This window comes from Spea bombifrons, chromosome 1 (assembly GCF_027358695.1).
Source record: "Spea bombifrons isolate aSpeBom1 chromosome 1, aSpeBom1.2.pri, whole genome shotgun sequence".
NCBI lineage: Eukaryota > Metazoa > Chordata > Amphibia > Anura > Pelobatidae > Spea > Spea bombifrons.
In genome coordinates, this window is record NC_071087.1 from 27,356,406 (window position 1) to 27,372,557 (window position 16,152).

The 16,152-nt window shown below is 38.2% G+C and overlaps 1 protein-coding gene across 1 annotated transcript in view; it reads right to left on the minus strand.

Annotated features, from left to right (window-relative positions):
- TENM3 (teneurin transmembrane protein 3) overlaps positions 1–16,152 on the minus strand; it is a 195,935-nt gene that overhangs the window by 112,269 nt on the left and 67,514 nt on the right. Inside the window, exon 3 of the mRNA XM_053459514.1 lies at positions 5,540–5,777. Coding sequence (XP_053315489.1) covers positions 5,540–5,777 — 238 coding nt within the window. The remainder of the gene's footprint in view (positions 1–5,539; positions 5,778–16,152) is intronic.

Consider the following 16,152-nt stretch of genomic DNA (forward strand, 5'->3'; position numbering starts at 1 on the left):
TCAACATGGGCTATCAAGAAATATTTAGCATTCGTTTAGTATGGAAAGTCGTTGCAGAATTACATAGGGAACCTTTAATTGACATGGAAAATGTATATATATATATATATATATATATATATATATATATATATATATATAGATAGATAGATAGATAGATAGATAGATAGATATATGCGCTTCCCACGTTATATATTGGATCATTACGCCCAGAAACTTTAAGGAACTTTGAAAATCTGACATCAGAACAAGAAAAAAAAAGATGCCCAATTCCCAGTTCCTTATAAATCATTAAATGTTGAAATGCAAACTTTTAGTATGCCTCCATTGATATTACATTATATAGTTCAAAAGCAAATTCGGCATAAATTACAGTGTGAATTCCCACAAAACGCAAAGTGATATCTAAATAGTGTACTGGTAAATGGGAAATTTCACCATCCTTTGTACATTCAAGAAGATAATCCACGCTTGCATGGAACCTACTTGGGGGTGGAAGAAGGTATTTTTATGCTTCTATGCTTAAGCTTTCTATCAAAACATCTGTCTGTAGGTGGATCGCTCAGGCTCATCCATTTCTACCCTATACTGTGCTCAAAAACTGTGGCAAGAACAGCAGGCATACACAAATGCGAGATCCCATGGTCAAAAAAGTGACAAAATGTGTCTCCGTCCATATCGGCAGAAGTCTATTTTACTGAATTTCTATGTAAAAATTGGTATGGACTAAATGTCTATACCAATAAACTATATATATATATATATATATATATATATATATATATATAAAATATATGTAATAAGGTGCATAAATAAACTTTTTCTTTGGATCTTAATACGTGAAGTAAGGAAGATTTATTAAATATATATGGGTAATTATCAGCATTCTGATAAATTACTAATATCATCCCAATTTGGACACAGGAAGAAACAAATTAAAAATAATTGATTTTTTTTCCACGTTTTGAAAACGTCAATATTTGGGAAATGCCTTTACAATATTGTGCAGTTTTAACACTGAATATTTTTATATATTTTTTAACGTTTTGATGTGCTACTTAAAATGGGCGAGAAGTAAAGTTTGTGAATCAATACTGGGTAAAATAAAGCCTTATTATTATTATATATCTACCTGTCTAAGAAACACTGTCCAGTCTCAGTGGATAAATCAAAGTGACAACAGCTCTGGGAAGATGGATGGCGAAAATAATAAAACAATAAAATAAAGGCTCGTGTCCCTAAAACACAGTCACATAAGACAAGTTGTTAAATTACTCAAATATTCTTGACACATCCCTCCACATCATTAGATGTTATCACAGCTGTCAGCAGTCACCCACAGACGCCTAAGAAACAAGAGGTCTTTATCCCCATGCAAGCGACTCTTACTTTTTTTTTTATCTATATCTTGTAAAATGACAGCTCAGGGAAAAGTCCCAATGACCCAAATTGAAATAAAGTACGCCGGCATATATATATCTAAACGCAATATTTGATTGAGGTAAAAATTGATTAGCATATAAAAAGGGTTATTTAGGATTCTTGCATTAATTTTGCACAATATTCTCTGCTGAAATAAAATAGTCATACTTTAATGAGTATATTTCATGTATGAGATGAATTGTTGATTGGTCTTTAGATTAAGGATGAACTGAAATGATTTTTACTAAATTTGCATAAGTTGTGCTAGAATGACTACGATACACTATTAAAGGCAGAGAAAAGTTAGAGATTCCAACCAAGACGTTTACAAGATCCATTATACCTCAAACTATGACCTTATCAGGGCTACTCGTATTAGTATCTATGCATTACCAAGGACTGCTCAATTGGACAAGATCCTTCCTGTGATCTATGCATCAAACTTTACAGACTAGTTGTATGTGGTCTACTACTTCTGTCTATACCGTGGTCTATGTAAGTCATCCACCCCAACACCCATCTGTCTGCATGTCAATCCTAACTTTCAGGCACTGTTCCACTGCTTTTGAGAGCAATGGTGATCATGGGTCTGATAGGGATCAGTGGATCTCCCCTGATCAACCCACCGAGTCAGGCATGTGATTTTGAGCCTTCCACAGTTTGAAAGTTGGATATATTCAACATTCCTCCTCTAACCAACCCCTGCATCCCACCTTGGCTACCAGCAATGTTGGGTGGTATGCTAAGTTAATATTACCCACTAGTGTATCTAGAAGTTTACTAGCCAAAACTGGTTAACTGCAACATGGTCATCTACAGCTTTCCACAGCCTTAGCTTAGCTGAAAATTTGAATATTTATTGGTTTGGCCATCACTTAGCTTTCAAGCGTTTGTGGAAAATGCAGACATTCCAATAGATGTTGCAGACAGACCCTGGTAGAGGGCTATGAGCTTGCCATTAAATAGTTAAAAGGCCATTAAATAGTTAAAAGGAATGGAGCACTATAGTTATGAAGAAAGGTTAACTAATTTAAATCTGTTTAGTTTAGAAAAACGTCGCCTCAGAGGGGATATGATAACGTTAAATAAATATATTCGGGGCCAATACAAACCATTGTGTGGAAATCTGTTCATAAACAGGACTATGCATAGGACACGTGGTCATGCATTTAGACTGGAAGAAAGGAGATTTAGACTAAAGCAGAGGAAAGGGTTTTTTACAGTAAGGACAATAAGGATGTGGAATTCTCTGCCTGCAGAGGTAGTTTTATCAGAGTCTGTACAGACGTTTAAACTGCAACTGGATGGATACCTGGAAAAACATAATATTCGACGATATAATCTTTAATTATGGGGAAACAGCTTATTGATCCAAGGAGAAATCTGACTGCCATTTTGGGGTCAAGAAGGAATTTTTTTCCCTGGTTAGTGCAAAATTGGAAAGAGCGAAGCCGGGGGTTTTTGCCTTCTTTTGGATCAAACAGCAACAAATTAACAGATATAGGAAAGGCTGAACTTGATTGACGCATGTCTTTTTTCAGCCTATGTAACTATGTAACTATGTAGCTATATTCTTTGTGGCTTGGGTCATTTCTGGTCTGTATTTACATGCCTCAGGCTGCTCAGGTGCTGTTCTTCATCTGTTCAAAACATTCCCTACAACACTATAATACGAGTCTCCGGTCCAAAGGTTGCTGGGGTTTTGTTCTCCAGATTTTGGGAAGTATAACATTTTGGGACGATAACTCTGCATCAATTTAGAGTATGGAGGAAGCCGAGTCAAATATTGACAACGGTCACTTAAAATAAATTCAGGCTGCTAAATGACAGAATTACAATGAAATCAAAGAAATTAATTCTTACACTTCAAAAATAATATTGGCTAATCTGGAGATTAAATGGACTAGTTGCTGATTCTCCATACATGTAATACGAGTGAAATTGGTCCTTTTTTTTAAATTAGCTAATGGCCTGTCAATATTTGTAGTTGTCAATATTTAACATAATCTTGCATATTCACTCAGAAGCATCCCCTATTCAAATCATTCTTTTTGACTCCGTAAAACGTGCGAGCGACAGCTGTGATTTATAGCACGGATTAATCACGGAATGAGTGCCGATTAATTGGGTGCATTCAGCAAGGCAGTAATGACTTTGTACAACGCTGTATGCCATGTCACAACTGGTGGGTGAAGGATAAGAAATCCACTTGTATTAGAGCCAATTCAAACAGGCGGAATGACAAAAAAAAGTAAAATAGAGAAGAAAACAAATCTCACTTACTCAGCAAAATAATTTATAGCTAAAACATAAAAAATGTTCTAGTGACAATATTCAAAGCACATTCTCCTGCCTCGGCAACACTTAATGGCTTTATACAAGTAACAGAGAGAGGAGGACATAAACTTGGTATCTCTTTTTTAGTTTAAAGGGTATGATGATAAAAAAAAAACTATAGTTTGATATTATATAAGAAATAATTATTTTCATGGACTGATGCTATGGGCAGATGAACTGCAATGTGGATTTCCGTATAAACCTCCATTAATATAAAGCCATAGCAACCGATAAGATATTAAAACGACGAAGGAAGTATCTTTCCATCGCAAGCATATACCATGTCCCATTTATACAAACTAAATGGGAATTTAGGGAGTGTAACCTTTAATTGGAAACCCTTTTTAAGATATGCGTGTGTATTTTTGGTGAACCTGTTACTATATTATTATATTTAAGAACATGAATGTAGATATTAAAATAGATTGTAAGCTCACAAGAGCAGGGCAATCTTACCGTTCTGTACCAGTATTTCTTAACGTGTGTTGATATATAACATGTTTGTATATTGTCAGCTTTGATGTTACTGTTAATTGTCACAATTTTTTTATTTTAAAAAACCTATTGAATCTATCTATCTATCTATATACACCAATGTTCAAGTCTCTGGCTGAAATGTGCTGAAGTTCTATTTGAAGCTTACTCGACATTTTTCCATCGCAAAAGCCTATTTCTACGTGTTTAATGCATCATTTATCATTATTTCCAGGGAATGTTTTGCTTATGAATAAAGGTATGCAGGACAGCGAATTTCCATGGCGTGATTACTGCAAATTTGCTGTGCTAGATAGAGCTTAAAAGGATTTGTATCATTTCATTAAAACATGACACTAAATCCTACTTCTGCAAGGATCAATGAGTTACACCTCTGGCATATGAAGACTTAAATAATAATATATTATAATAATTGATTTGGGGAGATTTTTTTCAAGTATTTGTCGCATATGATTTTTTCATATTTTAGTGTGTAAAGCTACACTTCTAATCAGCGCTTCTTTCAAGAAGGCTTTAAATAATACTCAATACCGAATGCTTCATATGAGACTGGGACTTCGGATATGAATATGTGGATGCATAAGGATTCCTAGAGTTACTCTGTAAAGTATTGGAGATGTCCCCAACTGGTCCCCCATCCCACCAACAAACTATGAGCTTGCCGTACCCTGTAAATGCTACATTCTTTTTTCATTCAATTTTTTAGCTTGCTGTCAGTAGCTATGCCCACCAGCCCAGACTGTTACCTGGACTCTACACAACCCCTAAATATAACAAGAGTGTCATACTACACAGTGCTATATAAGAGAAAGTCTGGGTGGATGTGTTTATGAGGGGCCAAGCCTGTAGTGATCCTACAAGAATGGTCTGACAACCAGTGTTCTACCCAACTTATCTCTTAATATAGAAGATGACAGATCGCTGTCCAAAAAATTCCCAGGTAAAATAGAATTCTGATAACTCAATTTTTCTGCATTTTGTTCTTCAATGCTTGTTTTCATTTAAAATTTTTTTGTCCACATTTAACTAAAAATATTACATTTGATGGCTGGTAAAAACCAGAGCTTCTACTTCTTAATAAGTCTTTGGCTTGTCTTAGGTTCAGGATATCCATATGCATGTTTAAATTTCCATAATGTATTAACTTCTACCACTTCTGCTGAGAGGCTGTTCAATTTGTCTACCTCATCGTGTTTCAAACAGCATGTAGCTATACTGTCATGAGTAAGAGGAAAAACATGTACGTTCCCAAAAGTCAGCCTTTTCCCGAGGAAGCTCCAGTTACCTGCTCTCCAGTGGCACATTACTGCCAAGGACCCAGCTGTCTTGCAGCTGGACGGACTCGGGTGTGGTTTGCAGTTCGGCGGGCAGTGCAGCCGGCGGGGCCGGGCTTTGGTTCCTCCTGTGTGTCAGGGAGTTGCGGTTGAGGGATGTGATGGACGGCTGATGCGCGGTTTGATGCTGCTTGTGAGAAGGTGGCAAAGGTTGCAGCGTTGACTGGCCTTGGTGGTTTGGCGATTGCTCTGCAGGAAAAATATGGAGAAAACATTACTACAGTAGAAGGACACTGCTTCTGGACACGTGATTCGTTTTCTAATCATGATAACGAACACATTTTATTTGTAACACAAACACCCACAAATGTATGACCCGTCTGGTCTGTTCTTGGGTTTCCTAACAAACTGAACGAAGTGGAGACTAAACCTCATGTGATCAGAAGACTTAATGAATTTACCATTAGTACCAATAATTTACCAATAATTCCATAACACACACCTATACACGCAAACACGTAGCTAGAAACATATTTCTCCTGCTGGCTTCCTTTGGACAATCTGAAGAATAAAATACCGTAGTTGCCTTTTCTTTTACCCTCCCCAGCTTAATTGCTCAAACATCTGTAATAAGAACATTATATCATCGCCAAACATTGTAATATTGATTGACGAGCAACAGCATGTCACTCAAGTTAGGTTAAAACAAAAACAAACTAACGAGGAAGAAAAAGATCCAATGAACAGTCTGGGCTAGGGCACAATGCAGATACTGTTCAGTGGAGTTGGGGCCTGTCCTACAGATGTCCTCAAGATATTCAGAAATGCCTGGCAAACGCTCATATTCCGTAAAATAGTTTTACGATGCAACTCAATGATTACCAAATGTGGGTTTTTTTCTTCTTTTTTATTTTGTTCAATTGCTTTTGGTGAAATATTATCGATGTAACGTTTGTAAAGGCAATGATACACAGAATAGAAATATAGAATTTGACGTCAACCGTTTGGCCCATCTGGTCTTCCCGTCTTTCCCAAGGTAAAAACCTTAATCAGTCCTTGGTCTCTCAGGATAGACATATAACTCTCCCATGTACATTTAAATTCCCTCACTATATTAACCTCTACCACTTCTACTCAAAGGCTAGTCCACTTAGCTACCACCCTCTCAGATACACTGGATTATTCATCATCAATGTTTCTGTGTTTTATACTATAACATACATTTCAATTACAATCTCAGGTTCTTGTTGCAGGCTCACAGAGTTCTTGCAGAAGGTAATGCTTAGTTTTTAAGTCTCATTAGCAATTAAAATGATATACATCAAAGCCAAATCAAGCGAAACACAGAAAGAAGCCACATAATTATTGGAGTGTTTCAAAATGACAGTAAATTTCTCAGTAAGACATCTTACAGGCTATTCTTCATGCAGAAGCTCAATAAACTGGCCACGGAGAAAACGTTGCTGCAATTTACTAAATGCTACGGACCCCTATTATACCATTTAGAGATGGAAGACACTTTGAAGCCCATTCAGAGATAGTTACATGTAAAATAATTTCAAAATAAAATTCAGGGAATGCAACCTTGACTGAAGAATTCACATTTACAGCTGTGTTCATTTTTGTTTTGTTTTTTATTATCTTTGATACAAATGGATGAATTCACAGATGCACTCCGCAAGCAAAGTGTCTGAGAGCAATAATAGCCGGCGCTTCTTGAAGAACCGTAATACAGATCTGTAACGCATCCTTACATGGCTTTCAGGTACAAAGTATCATCTCAAATAAAGTTGTTGCCACCCATAAGACAATCTCCGTTGTTTCTTGAAAAATAAAAAGCGTGAGGTTTTTGGCTCACCTTGGAAATGGCTTTTGGTCGCGTAAACCAGTCGGGAGCGCAGCAGCGTTTTGTAATAAATAAACCTCACACTTTTTGAAAGAAACAAGAGAGAGTGTCATGGGTGGCAACAACTTTCTTTGAGATGAGACTTTGTTTCCTGAAAGCCATGTAAGGACAGTAAGTTAGAGATCTGTGAGGTTACCCAACTACTTACCCAACCCAAATCAGCCGCCATGCCAGGAGAAGAAAGAGAATTCTGCTTGATATAGGAAAAGTGGTTTCCACATTAGACTACGTAACATGGAGCCTTTCCCAACCCTTAGATGAAGAACATCCATAAGCTGCTCCTTGTATTTAGACACAGCTTCAATCCTAGCAATCGTCTGTGCTGATTCTTTCTTCCCGGCTTTGATTGCATGACCCGAAATTTTGCTTACATTGTTTACAAGCTGAACAAGCCAAGTGCATGCAAGTTCAGATCTGCTCTTTTTGCTTAATTCCAAGCCAGTTTTGTTAAGTAACTTCTCTTGACCGTATCGTCTTGGTTTTCTAATTTGCTTTAGAAATTATTAAGTATGACTTTTCCCTCCTATCGCCCGCTAGAGGATTCATGTGAAGGGACGGTTAGAATATGAGAACCACATAAATTCATCAAAGAGTCAGGTAGATTATACTGCAATTAATCAGCGCTGCCTTTATCCACACCAGTGGGTGTCATTGTATTTGATTAGAATCGCCGCTGATGGCTTCAAGGCACATTTCCGCAAGACAGTTACAAGGCAAATCAGCTAGTCAGAGCCAGAACCCTATTAAATAAGATCTGCCTATGCAAATCCGATATGAAATGTCTCTTTAACACATAATAATGAGGGGCTTTAACTAGTTGAATTATCAGTCAATGTTTAACTCAAATAGTCACAGAAACAAAGTGAAACCTGAACTATTATTATATAGATTGTATATCCTTTAAAACCAAAGGCAAATGGTTTGCAGACCTTGCTGAATCAGTAATGAAATATAATATATTTTGTGGATTTTTTGGGACGGCTACAAAAAAAAAGTCATACTCCAGGAATTTTATAAATTATAAAATGTAGCCATTTTGATTTAGGTGTCTATGATCAAGCTGGGATATGTAAGAATCCTTTCACGGTTCCTCAATGTCTGGAGTTGGGTGCTCTACATCATTGGCTTTGTAATGGAAATAAAGAGTAAATGCCCCATGACTTCCACAAGACTTGCTTGAAGGCTAGTCATCCAACTGTTGTTGAGCTACATCTTCCACGAGTATCCGTCAGTTAAAGGATTACTATCACTTGAGTCTTGTTCAGTTATAAGCTTGATGCCTATCTTTTGGCTAGATCTGGGGAGTTAAGTAGACCTGGGTTAATCAAATAAAATTAGTTAAATGTAAAGTTTTTCTGTACAGGGAGAACAAAAATCCTACTAGCGATTCTCTAATGGTTTGTCTACGTCTCTGTCTATTCTTACAAAGTTGCCTGTAACTCCATAGCGAGACCTGTTGTCTTTGCACATCTCTCGACTTCCCATGTGATTCCCAAATGTGTTGTGTTGAATCCCACAATCTGCAAGAGGTTTTTGGCATATCACTTCAGACTTTATCAGTTCCAAGCTGGACATAACAAGTTCCTTTGATCTTCCCTGGTGTGTTACTGTGACTTATACCATATGACATTACTGTAGTCTGTCTCACATATCGCTTTAACCATAGTGGTATTAAAGCCATATGATACAACACCTCAACACAAACATTTGGAATGTTGCTTGCTCTTATGTTTCCTTACTAATGTAACCTCATCACAGAAAATAAAAAAAGAAAAATGATCCAAAATGTTACTCCGATGTTTATTCTACATACATGTCCTCTTCTAGAAGACACTATGATTTGGTTTCCAAGTACACTATTTTTTGCAAGCATGATGATAAATGATAAAATGCTAGCAAGCCAAAACATACTACGGACACAACCTAATGACAGAAGAACTTTGTATAACGCAAGGTGAAAGAATGCTAAAAAAGTAATTACAGATACTGTACTCTACCAAATACCATCTACTGCTTTGAAATAGTAGTTTAATGTAACGCCATAACTGTAGCCAACAGATTCTAACATTAAAGTCATATATGGGTTAAAACGTAGAAATAATAAACAAAGCCCCACAACAGTGCTGATCCGGTAACAGCATCTCCAGTTTTGATCCAAGATAATAGCACATTGATTACCTCCAAAGCAAAGCCTTTCTGCTGTCTTTGATATACACTGCCATCCGTTCGTCCAATTCTCAATTAGCTTCAGGTATTCCCAGCGACCCAGTACGGCATGTTTTTCTCAGGTAGCCAAGCTATTATCTTACTGCCAGACTTTAACCTTTTAGCAGCCAATCAGACTGCCTCCCGATGCCGGACTAAGATTCCCTTTCGTTTAAATGTATCCAGCAATAGTTTACGTTTTATTACCTAAACGACAAGCAGCGGCCCTGGCTGAAAAGGTAAAGGAAATACATGGAGGGAATGCTGCCCTCCTACATTATCGGCTCCAGTGACCTTCTGACTTAATGACAGTGATCTCCATGGGAAAACCAGTACAGAGTGTCACGCTGTCCCATTAAAAAGCCACGACTATCTATCAGCTGGCCAGTCATGCCAGAATCGGTGACCTATACATTTTGAACAAAGTCAATTATTAGGTTATTATCCACGGCTGCATTATCTGCTCCAGAGACTTTTTTTTTCTAAATGAAAACCATGGCAGATTTAGATTCTTGTTCCCAGTGCTTGTAGTGCAGAAGTGGGCCCTGTAATGACACATTAACAAAAATCTACCGTGTTTTCTTACGGTTCTACCTCCGAGATTCAACAACCGTAAAACTGTCTAAATTGGCTGCTCCCCCAGATCCACTCTGTGGCTTCCTTTGGAGTTTAGTGAAATAAGACTCCATTATCACGCTGAATTGGTTATTCAAAGTACATTGTTCTGCCGACATAAAGAACTTGTGATTGAGAAAAGAAATATAAAGAAATAAAGATACTGAAAATGGGATTGATTATATATATATATATATATATTTATATATATATATACACGTATACACCTGGAATCCATCACCAATTCCTTATGTTGACAAAGCAATGCAGTCTGAGATCCTTCCGGAATAATGTACAGCCGTAGAAAGCTGCCTTGTAATGAGCGAGCTCTATAGCTAGATTGTGGATGATGAGAGGAATATTCTTCCCTATTCAACGGCTGGCTGGCTTTTCTGAAGTGGAAGGAGAAAATTACATGCAAATCTGCAATGAGCAAATTACATGTTTTATACTATTTACTTTGAAAATGTGACTAAGATAGATGACTTTGGCTAACGATTCTTCAAATGTCACGTTGTCAAAGCTCCCATCAGCGAGATGTTTTAAAGGCTTTCGATTAATATTGCATGCTAGAACTGAAATTACATCCTTTGTCGTTTAGTTCCTAATGGTGCAAGTGATATCAATCAAGTAGTGTTTTATGAAGCGTGTGTGATTTTTATTGCAGGCTGTTTCTGCAAATCTTGCTCAGGTTTTTAATAGATGCTTCTGACTTCCAGTAAACATAACCCACAATCATCAGATCTGAATAAGAAGCCATTTCTGGCCATGTGTTCATTTGGATCTACGGGCATATTACTGTACCCTTTTATTCGTTATATAGACTGGCACTGCTGGTGTCTCGGGAGTGGGGACGGGGCTTCGCTCGAAAACCTTGTTGGCCAAAGAATATCTAGACAGAGTCCTCTGAGTGCAGGAGGCAAATTCTAGAAGCCAATCCATACAACACACTGATAGATATTAGATGCCGAACAGCTGCCGGCATTCATCTAACGGTGATATTTCAAGTCATGGAGGGACTTGTCACCTAGAACTTCTCTAAAGTTCAAAACCAAGACCATTGAGGCCTCATTACTACAACGATTATGAAAAGGAATTTCAATGGTCAAAAAGGCAGCCGGAGGAACTATAAAATATTGTATGCCCCTTTGGGCCTTACAGCCTACGGGCAAGAAGAAGAATTGTACACTATGGCTACTAGAGGAAAATAGTTCAAAGACTAAACAAAGACTTCCCAGGTGGGAGAGGATAGTTTTCCCTTGGAGACCCGGTCTCCGGCATTGCATACATTTTAGAGGTTATCTAAGATAATTTGTCAAAGCTTTGCTTTAGATGTTTTGAAAAGTACAATCCACATTCAATGTTTAATGTTACTGGGTTTTTTTTCATAAATAGCTCCATTTGTATCAAGTCCAAAAGAGCAGATGCACTGACTCACAAAATAAAGCCGTAAATCCTACGAACAAGCTTCATCTCGTCTACTAAACTAGACCATTCCAAAGAAAAAAGAAACAGAATCTGTACAAAAAGGTTGCCAAAAAGCTGTCTACCTTAATTCCACCGCTATCTAAACCCACTGAAGCATAAGGTGTCTAGGAGGACGCCCTAAGTTCTGTCATTTCAGACACAATACAAGCGTTTTCAAAATGCCGAAATGTCATTTTCAACACAGTTTGAACAATTTGGTTTCTCCTTCTAATCAGGTGTTCTTATAACTATGGTTATAGCCAACTATGGTAAGCAATGCAAGGGGGGCACTGAGAGAAAGGTGGAATGATCAATGGTGCTCTTTGGGGTTAACTTACTAGCAGAGACCTCCGAATGTAGATCTCCATATTCCCCTCTCTCCCACACATCTCCTGGCATCCATATCGTCATTGATTTCAAATAAACTCAAATGCCAATGGCAGGAAATAAAGGGAAGAAGGAGAAGTTGGTCCTACATATTGGTGAAGACCCAAAGAGGAACATTTTCAGGTCTACTAAGCCCTTATTGAGTGCAGATGTTTCCTCTACTTTAGTAAAGGTTTAGTTGAAATGTTTTATATAGCTATATGACTAAATACTGAGGACTAGCAATAAAAATCTATGTCTCTACAACGTCCAATTTCTATTTACCCAGAACGTGGTATTTTTTAACCTAACTGCCAAATAGTTTGTTCCATATACATTTCTGGTTAGCCTACGTCCTCATATAACACATTTTTTAATCTTCAGTACGATGCTACGTACATTTTAGTAGAAAAACGGCAAACTAAATTTGTTCTCCATCCGACGATTGGATAAGACTTATAGCAATTCGGAATTTATAGATATTCATTAAGTTAGCCGATTCTATCTATGTAGAGGGAAAACATTCATTATTTCTGTTTATAATTGGTCTGCCTGTTAATGTTCCACACACAGCCAATGTGTAATATTTATCAGCTTTTATTAAACGAATTTCTAAAAGAGGGATACAATTGCTGAAAGAAAAAAAACAGTATATTTATTTAGTCAGATGAATAGCTCATGAATGACCCCATGGGGTTTATTCACTAAAGCAGGATTCTGCAGGAGTTTGAGCTCAATGATAGTGCCAAACCCCAGTCAGCTTATACAACAAGAAAATCCATGAATAACCCGTAGTGAAATCAGGGAGAGTACTTTAAGGTCACCGATTCAATTATGCATTATGCAGGGCCAGATCAGACCTTTTGGAGGAGAGACTTCCTGGGGTTTGTCTTTCATGATGTGTAGTGGAAGTGGCAACTCTTCTGCCAATGCCCTCTTCAGTAAATAAACCACTTTGTGTCAGGAGAATGTGGATCTTGAATTATTGGGGTTTCTTCACTAGAGGGACTTTGCAGAAGAGTTAGTAAGAGAGTTTTAATCAAAAGTCCATGAATTCTTTATCCGTTATGAAGGGCCAAGCCTAGTGTCCTTCTGCTGCATGAACACGCTGATAGCCCTATATAATGCATATTTTAATTAGTAAGATTTCATGAAAGTCATCCTCAGCTCATACTCTTTCAGGAACAATGCCAAACGCATCTCCTGCTTACCAAAACACGTCGCCGCCAGCCAGCTCCGGAGCTCAATGAGAGCACATTCCTGCCTCTGATTGGCTGCATCTTACTGCCACTCAGTGGCACAAAAAAAAAGGCCAACTTCCTTGCGTACTTTTGCTTTAGTGCGTAAACCCCCCTTGGGCGCAGCCAAGTATTGCCAAAAGGCAGAATATATCCGAGAATCAAAATAGGCTTTACGGCTACATTATAGTAAAATAAAAATGTATTTTCGCTGATTTGAAATTCCTATTTTATTTTGAAAAAAAAATCAAAATGCTGAGTAATAAAACCAGAGCGCAAAAGAAAAATCTAAACGAAATCTTAAAAGTAGGGACTTATTTCTTGCGGGGGGGGGGAGACAAGCAAAAACTGTGTGCAGCGAAGCTCAGTTTATTAAACTCCGAAAAGTACTTTGTTCTTTGAATATTTTGCTCCCACACTTTCATCCTGGAAGCTTATTACACCATAATTAAATTCCTCTAAAAATAGCCACTCTTGCAAGTTGACAGTTGCTTTATACTTGAGCTCTGATCTTGCCAGCTGCCCCTATGTTTAATTCTCAATTAGTAACAACACATCTGATGCAGAGACCTCAATACCCTCAATAACTCCGCATAATATATCCCAGGAGTGAGAAGTATGTATGCTGTACAGCCACACACCCGGCAAGTTGATATACTGGGAATATACATACTAAACACTTTCCACCAGCTGGCTTAGTCTGCGAAAATATTTAAAGTACCCGTTCCCCTGCTAACATCATGTCGCTAATCTGTGCACACGCGTGTTAGCAGACCTAGTTTACGGATCTGTGCATAATGCCAGGGGATGGGAAAAAATAAGTTGGTAATATGTGCGTGCGCAGTGATGTTTGCAGGGAAACAGGGAATTGTTACTTGGGTATTTTCACAGCTTGCGCCAGTTAAAGGGACACTACAGCCATCATATGCACTTTAATACATCTGATAGCTGAGAGGACCCTTTAAACTTATGCTGTGTCCCCTTGCAATACGGGTTACCCTTCATAATATACATTTGCCCCTTCCACTGCCCCACAGCTGTTTCCCACGCAGGTGATGCCTGCTCTATGCTCTATTTTCCGTCCGTAAGCTCCAGCTCTGGCTTAGTCAATGTCTTTAGTGGGGCAAATTAGACCTCAATGTGCATTAACTAAGTACAAGCATTTCCTGCCAATGATTGGCTGTTTGAAGCAGCCAATCAGTGGCAAGAATCATTGGACCATGGAGGAGGAGATGAACTGCAGCTTCTAGGTAAGTACTTTTTTTTTGATATTTTAAAGAATGCACATTAAAGTCGTCGTATACTGCGTTAATTACCATTCTATTTTGGTGAGGCTGACCCTTAAAAAGCCAAACTCCTGGATTTCTTCTGAACACACCAAATATTGGACGCTTCTGATCCATCCACCCATTATCTTTAAAATAACCAATCTAAAGCTAATGCTGAGATCATTTCATCATTTTACTTTTGTTCAATTTTGTTCTCTGCAAAAAACCCAATGATTTCTTACTAAAATAAACCATAAGTGAGGCTATACAGGACGTGATCTTGCTTTGCTTAAAACAGACGGATTGGGGAATGCGCTTCCTGATTTACATTGTAAATGTTTCCTTAAACATAGACGCTCACACAAACATACATCAGAAAAAAAAGGTCGGCCGGTCTCCCCTTGACACTGATGAATTACATAGGAAACCAGCTGCACACAGAAATGCTGCCAAGGCAGACGGTCTCCGGCACATACAGGCGTAAGTGGTTTGAGTAAAACGTCACACATTTACATTCGACTAGGAGAGAATCTTCAAGATTTGACAAGTGCCCACCCTGCTTCCACATCTCAACACGCGCACACACTCAACCAGCAATCCCTGGGTAACTCATTATTCACGACTTCCCATCTAGGCGTACAAGTGCCGCACACCATGACGGCGACGTTGGAATCTGCATGACAGCAAGGGAGAGCGTTCGCGCCATAGGACATCATCTCCAAGTAAAACAGCAACAACTTATAGATCCTTCTGGTCGGTTCTCTGAGACAATGCCCTCGGTTGTCCACTAAATATTTTTCCCAGGGATTTATGCATGGCTCTTATCTAATTAACATTACCATGTAACGGTCCCTGTGACATATGTGAGAAGGACACCAGACGGGTCTTAAAAGGGAAACAGTTACGCTTGACAGGTAACACTGTCTTTAATCAAGGTCAAAACCTCATATAATCCTCCATAAGACATCATTGTGCTTCATAAAATATATGCTCCAAGCATAGCCACTTCAGACCTTTTATTCCAAAAACATTAGCAGTATTTTTCTTGATTTTCTGAACGGTGGCATATTGTATAAAGTATGATCTGTACATTTGCTTCATATAGGGGAGACCCATTTTTCTTGATGCAACGACTAAGACCTTAATCGGTCCTTGGTCTTGACTTAGATACAGGGTAGTTATACGTCTATCCTTTGCATGTTTAAATTCCCTCACTGTATGGATATCTACCACTTCTGCTTGGGGGCTGTTCCATTTATCTACCACCATCTCAGAAAAGTAAAACTTCCTAACATTCTGACCCTGTAGTTGTGGATTGCAGTTACTGCAGTTCAAAACAGCTAGATTAAGACTACGAGGTCACACTTTACTGCACTGCTGCCCATAGAATACACAGTTGGTTACTCATGTACAACAAGGTGATGATTCAAGCAACTATAATTATTACATCACGTTAACCTCACCCAGTGCTCGACCAATCAAACTGAATCCAGACTTTCTTCTATTGAGGCATTATTAATGAAGCCAGACTACAGCCAACGACTATCAGTACAATGATG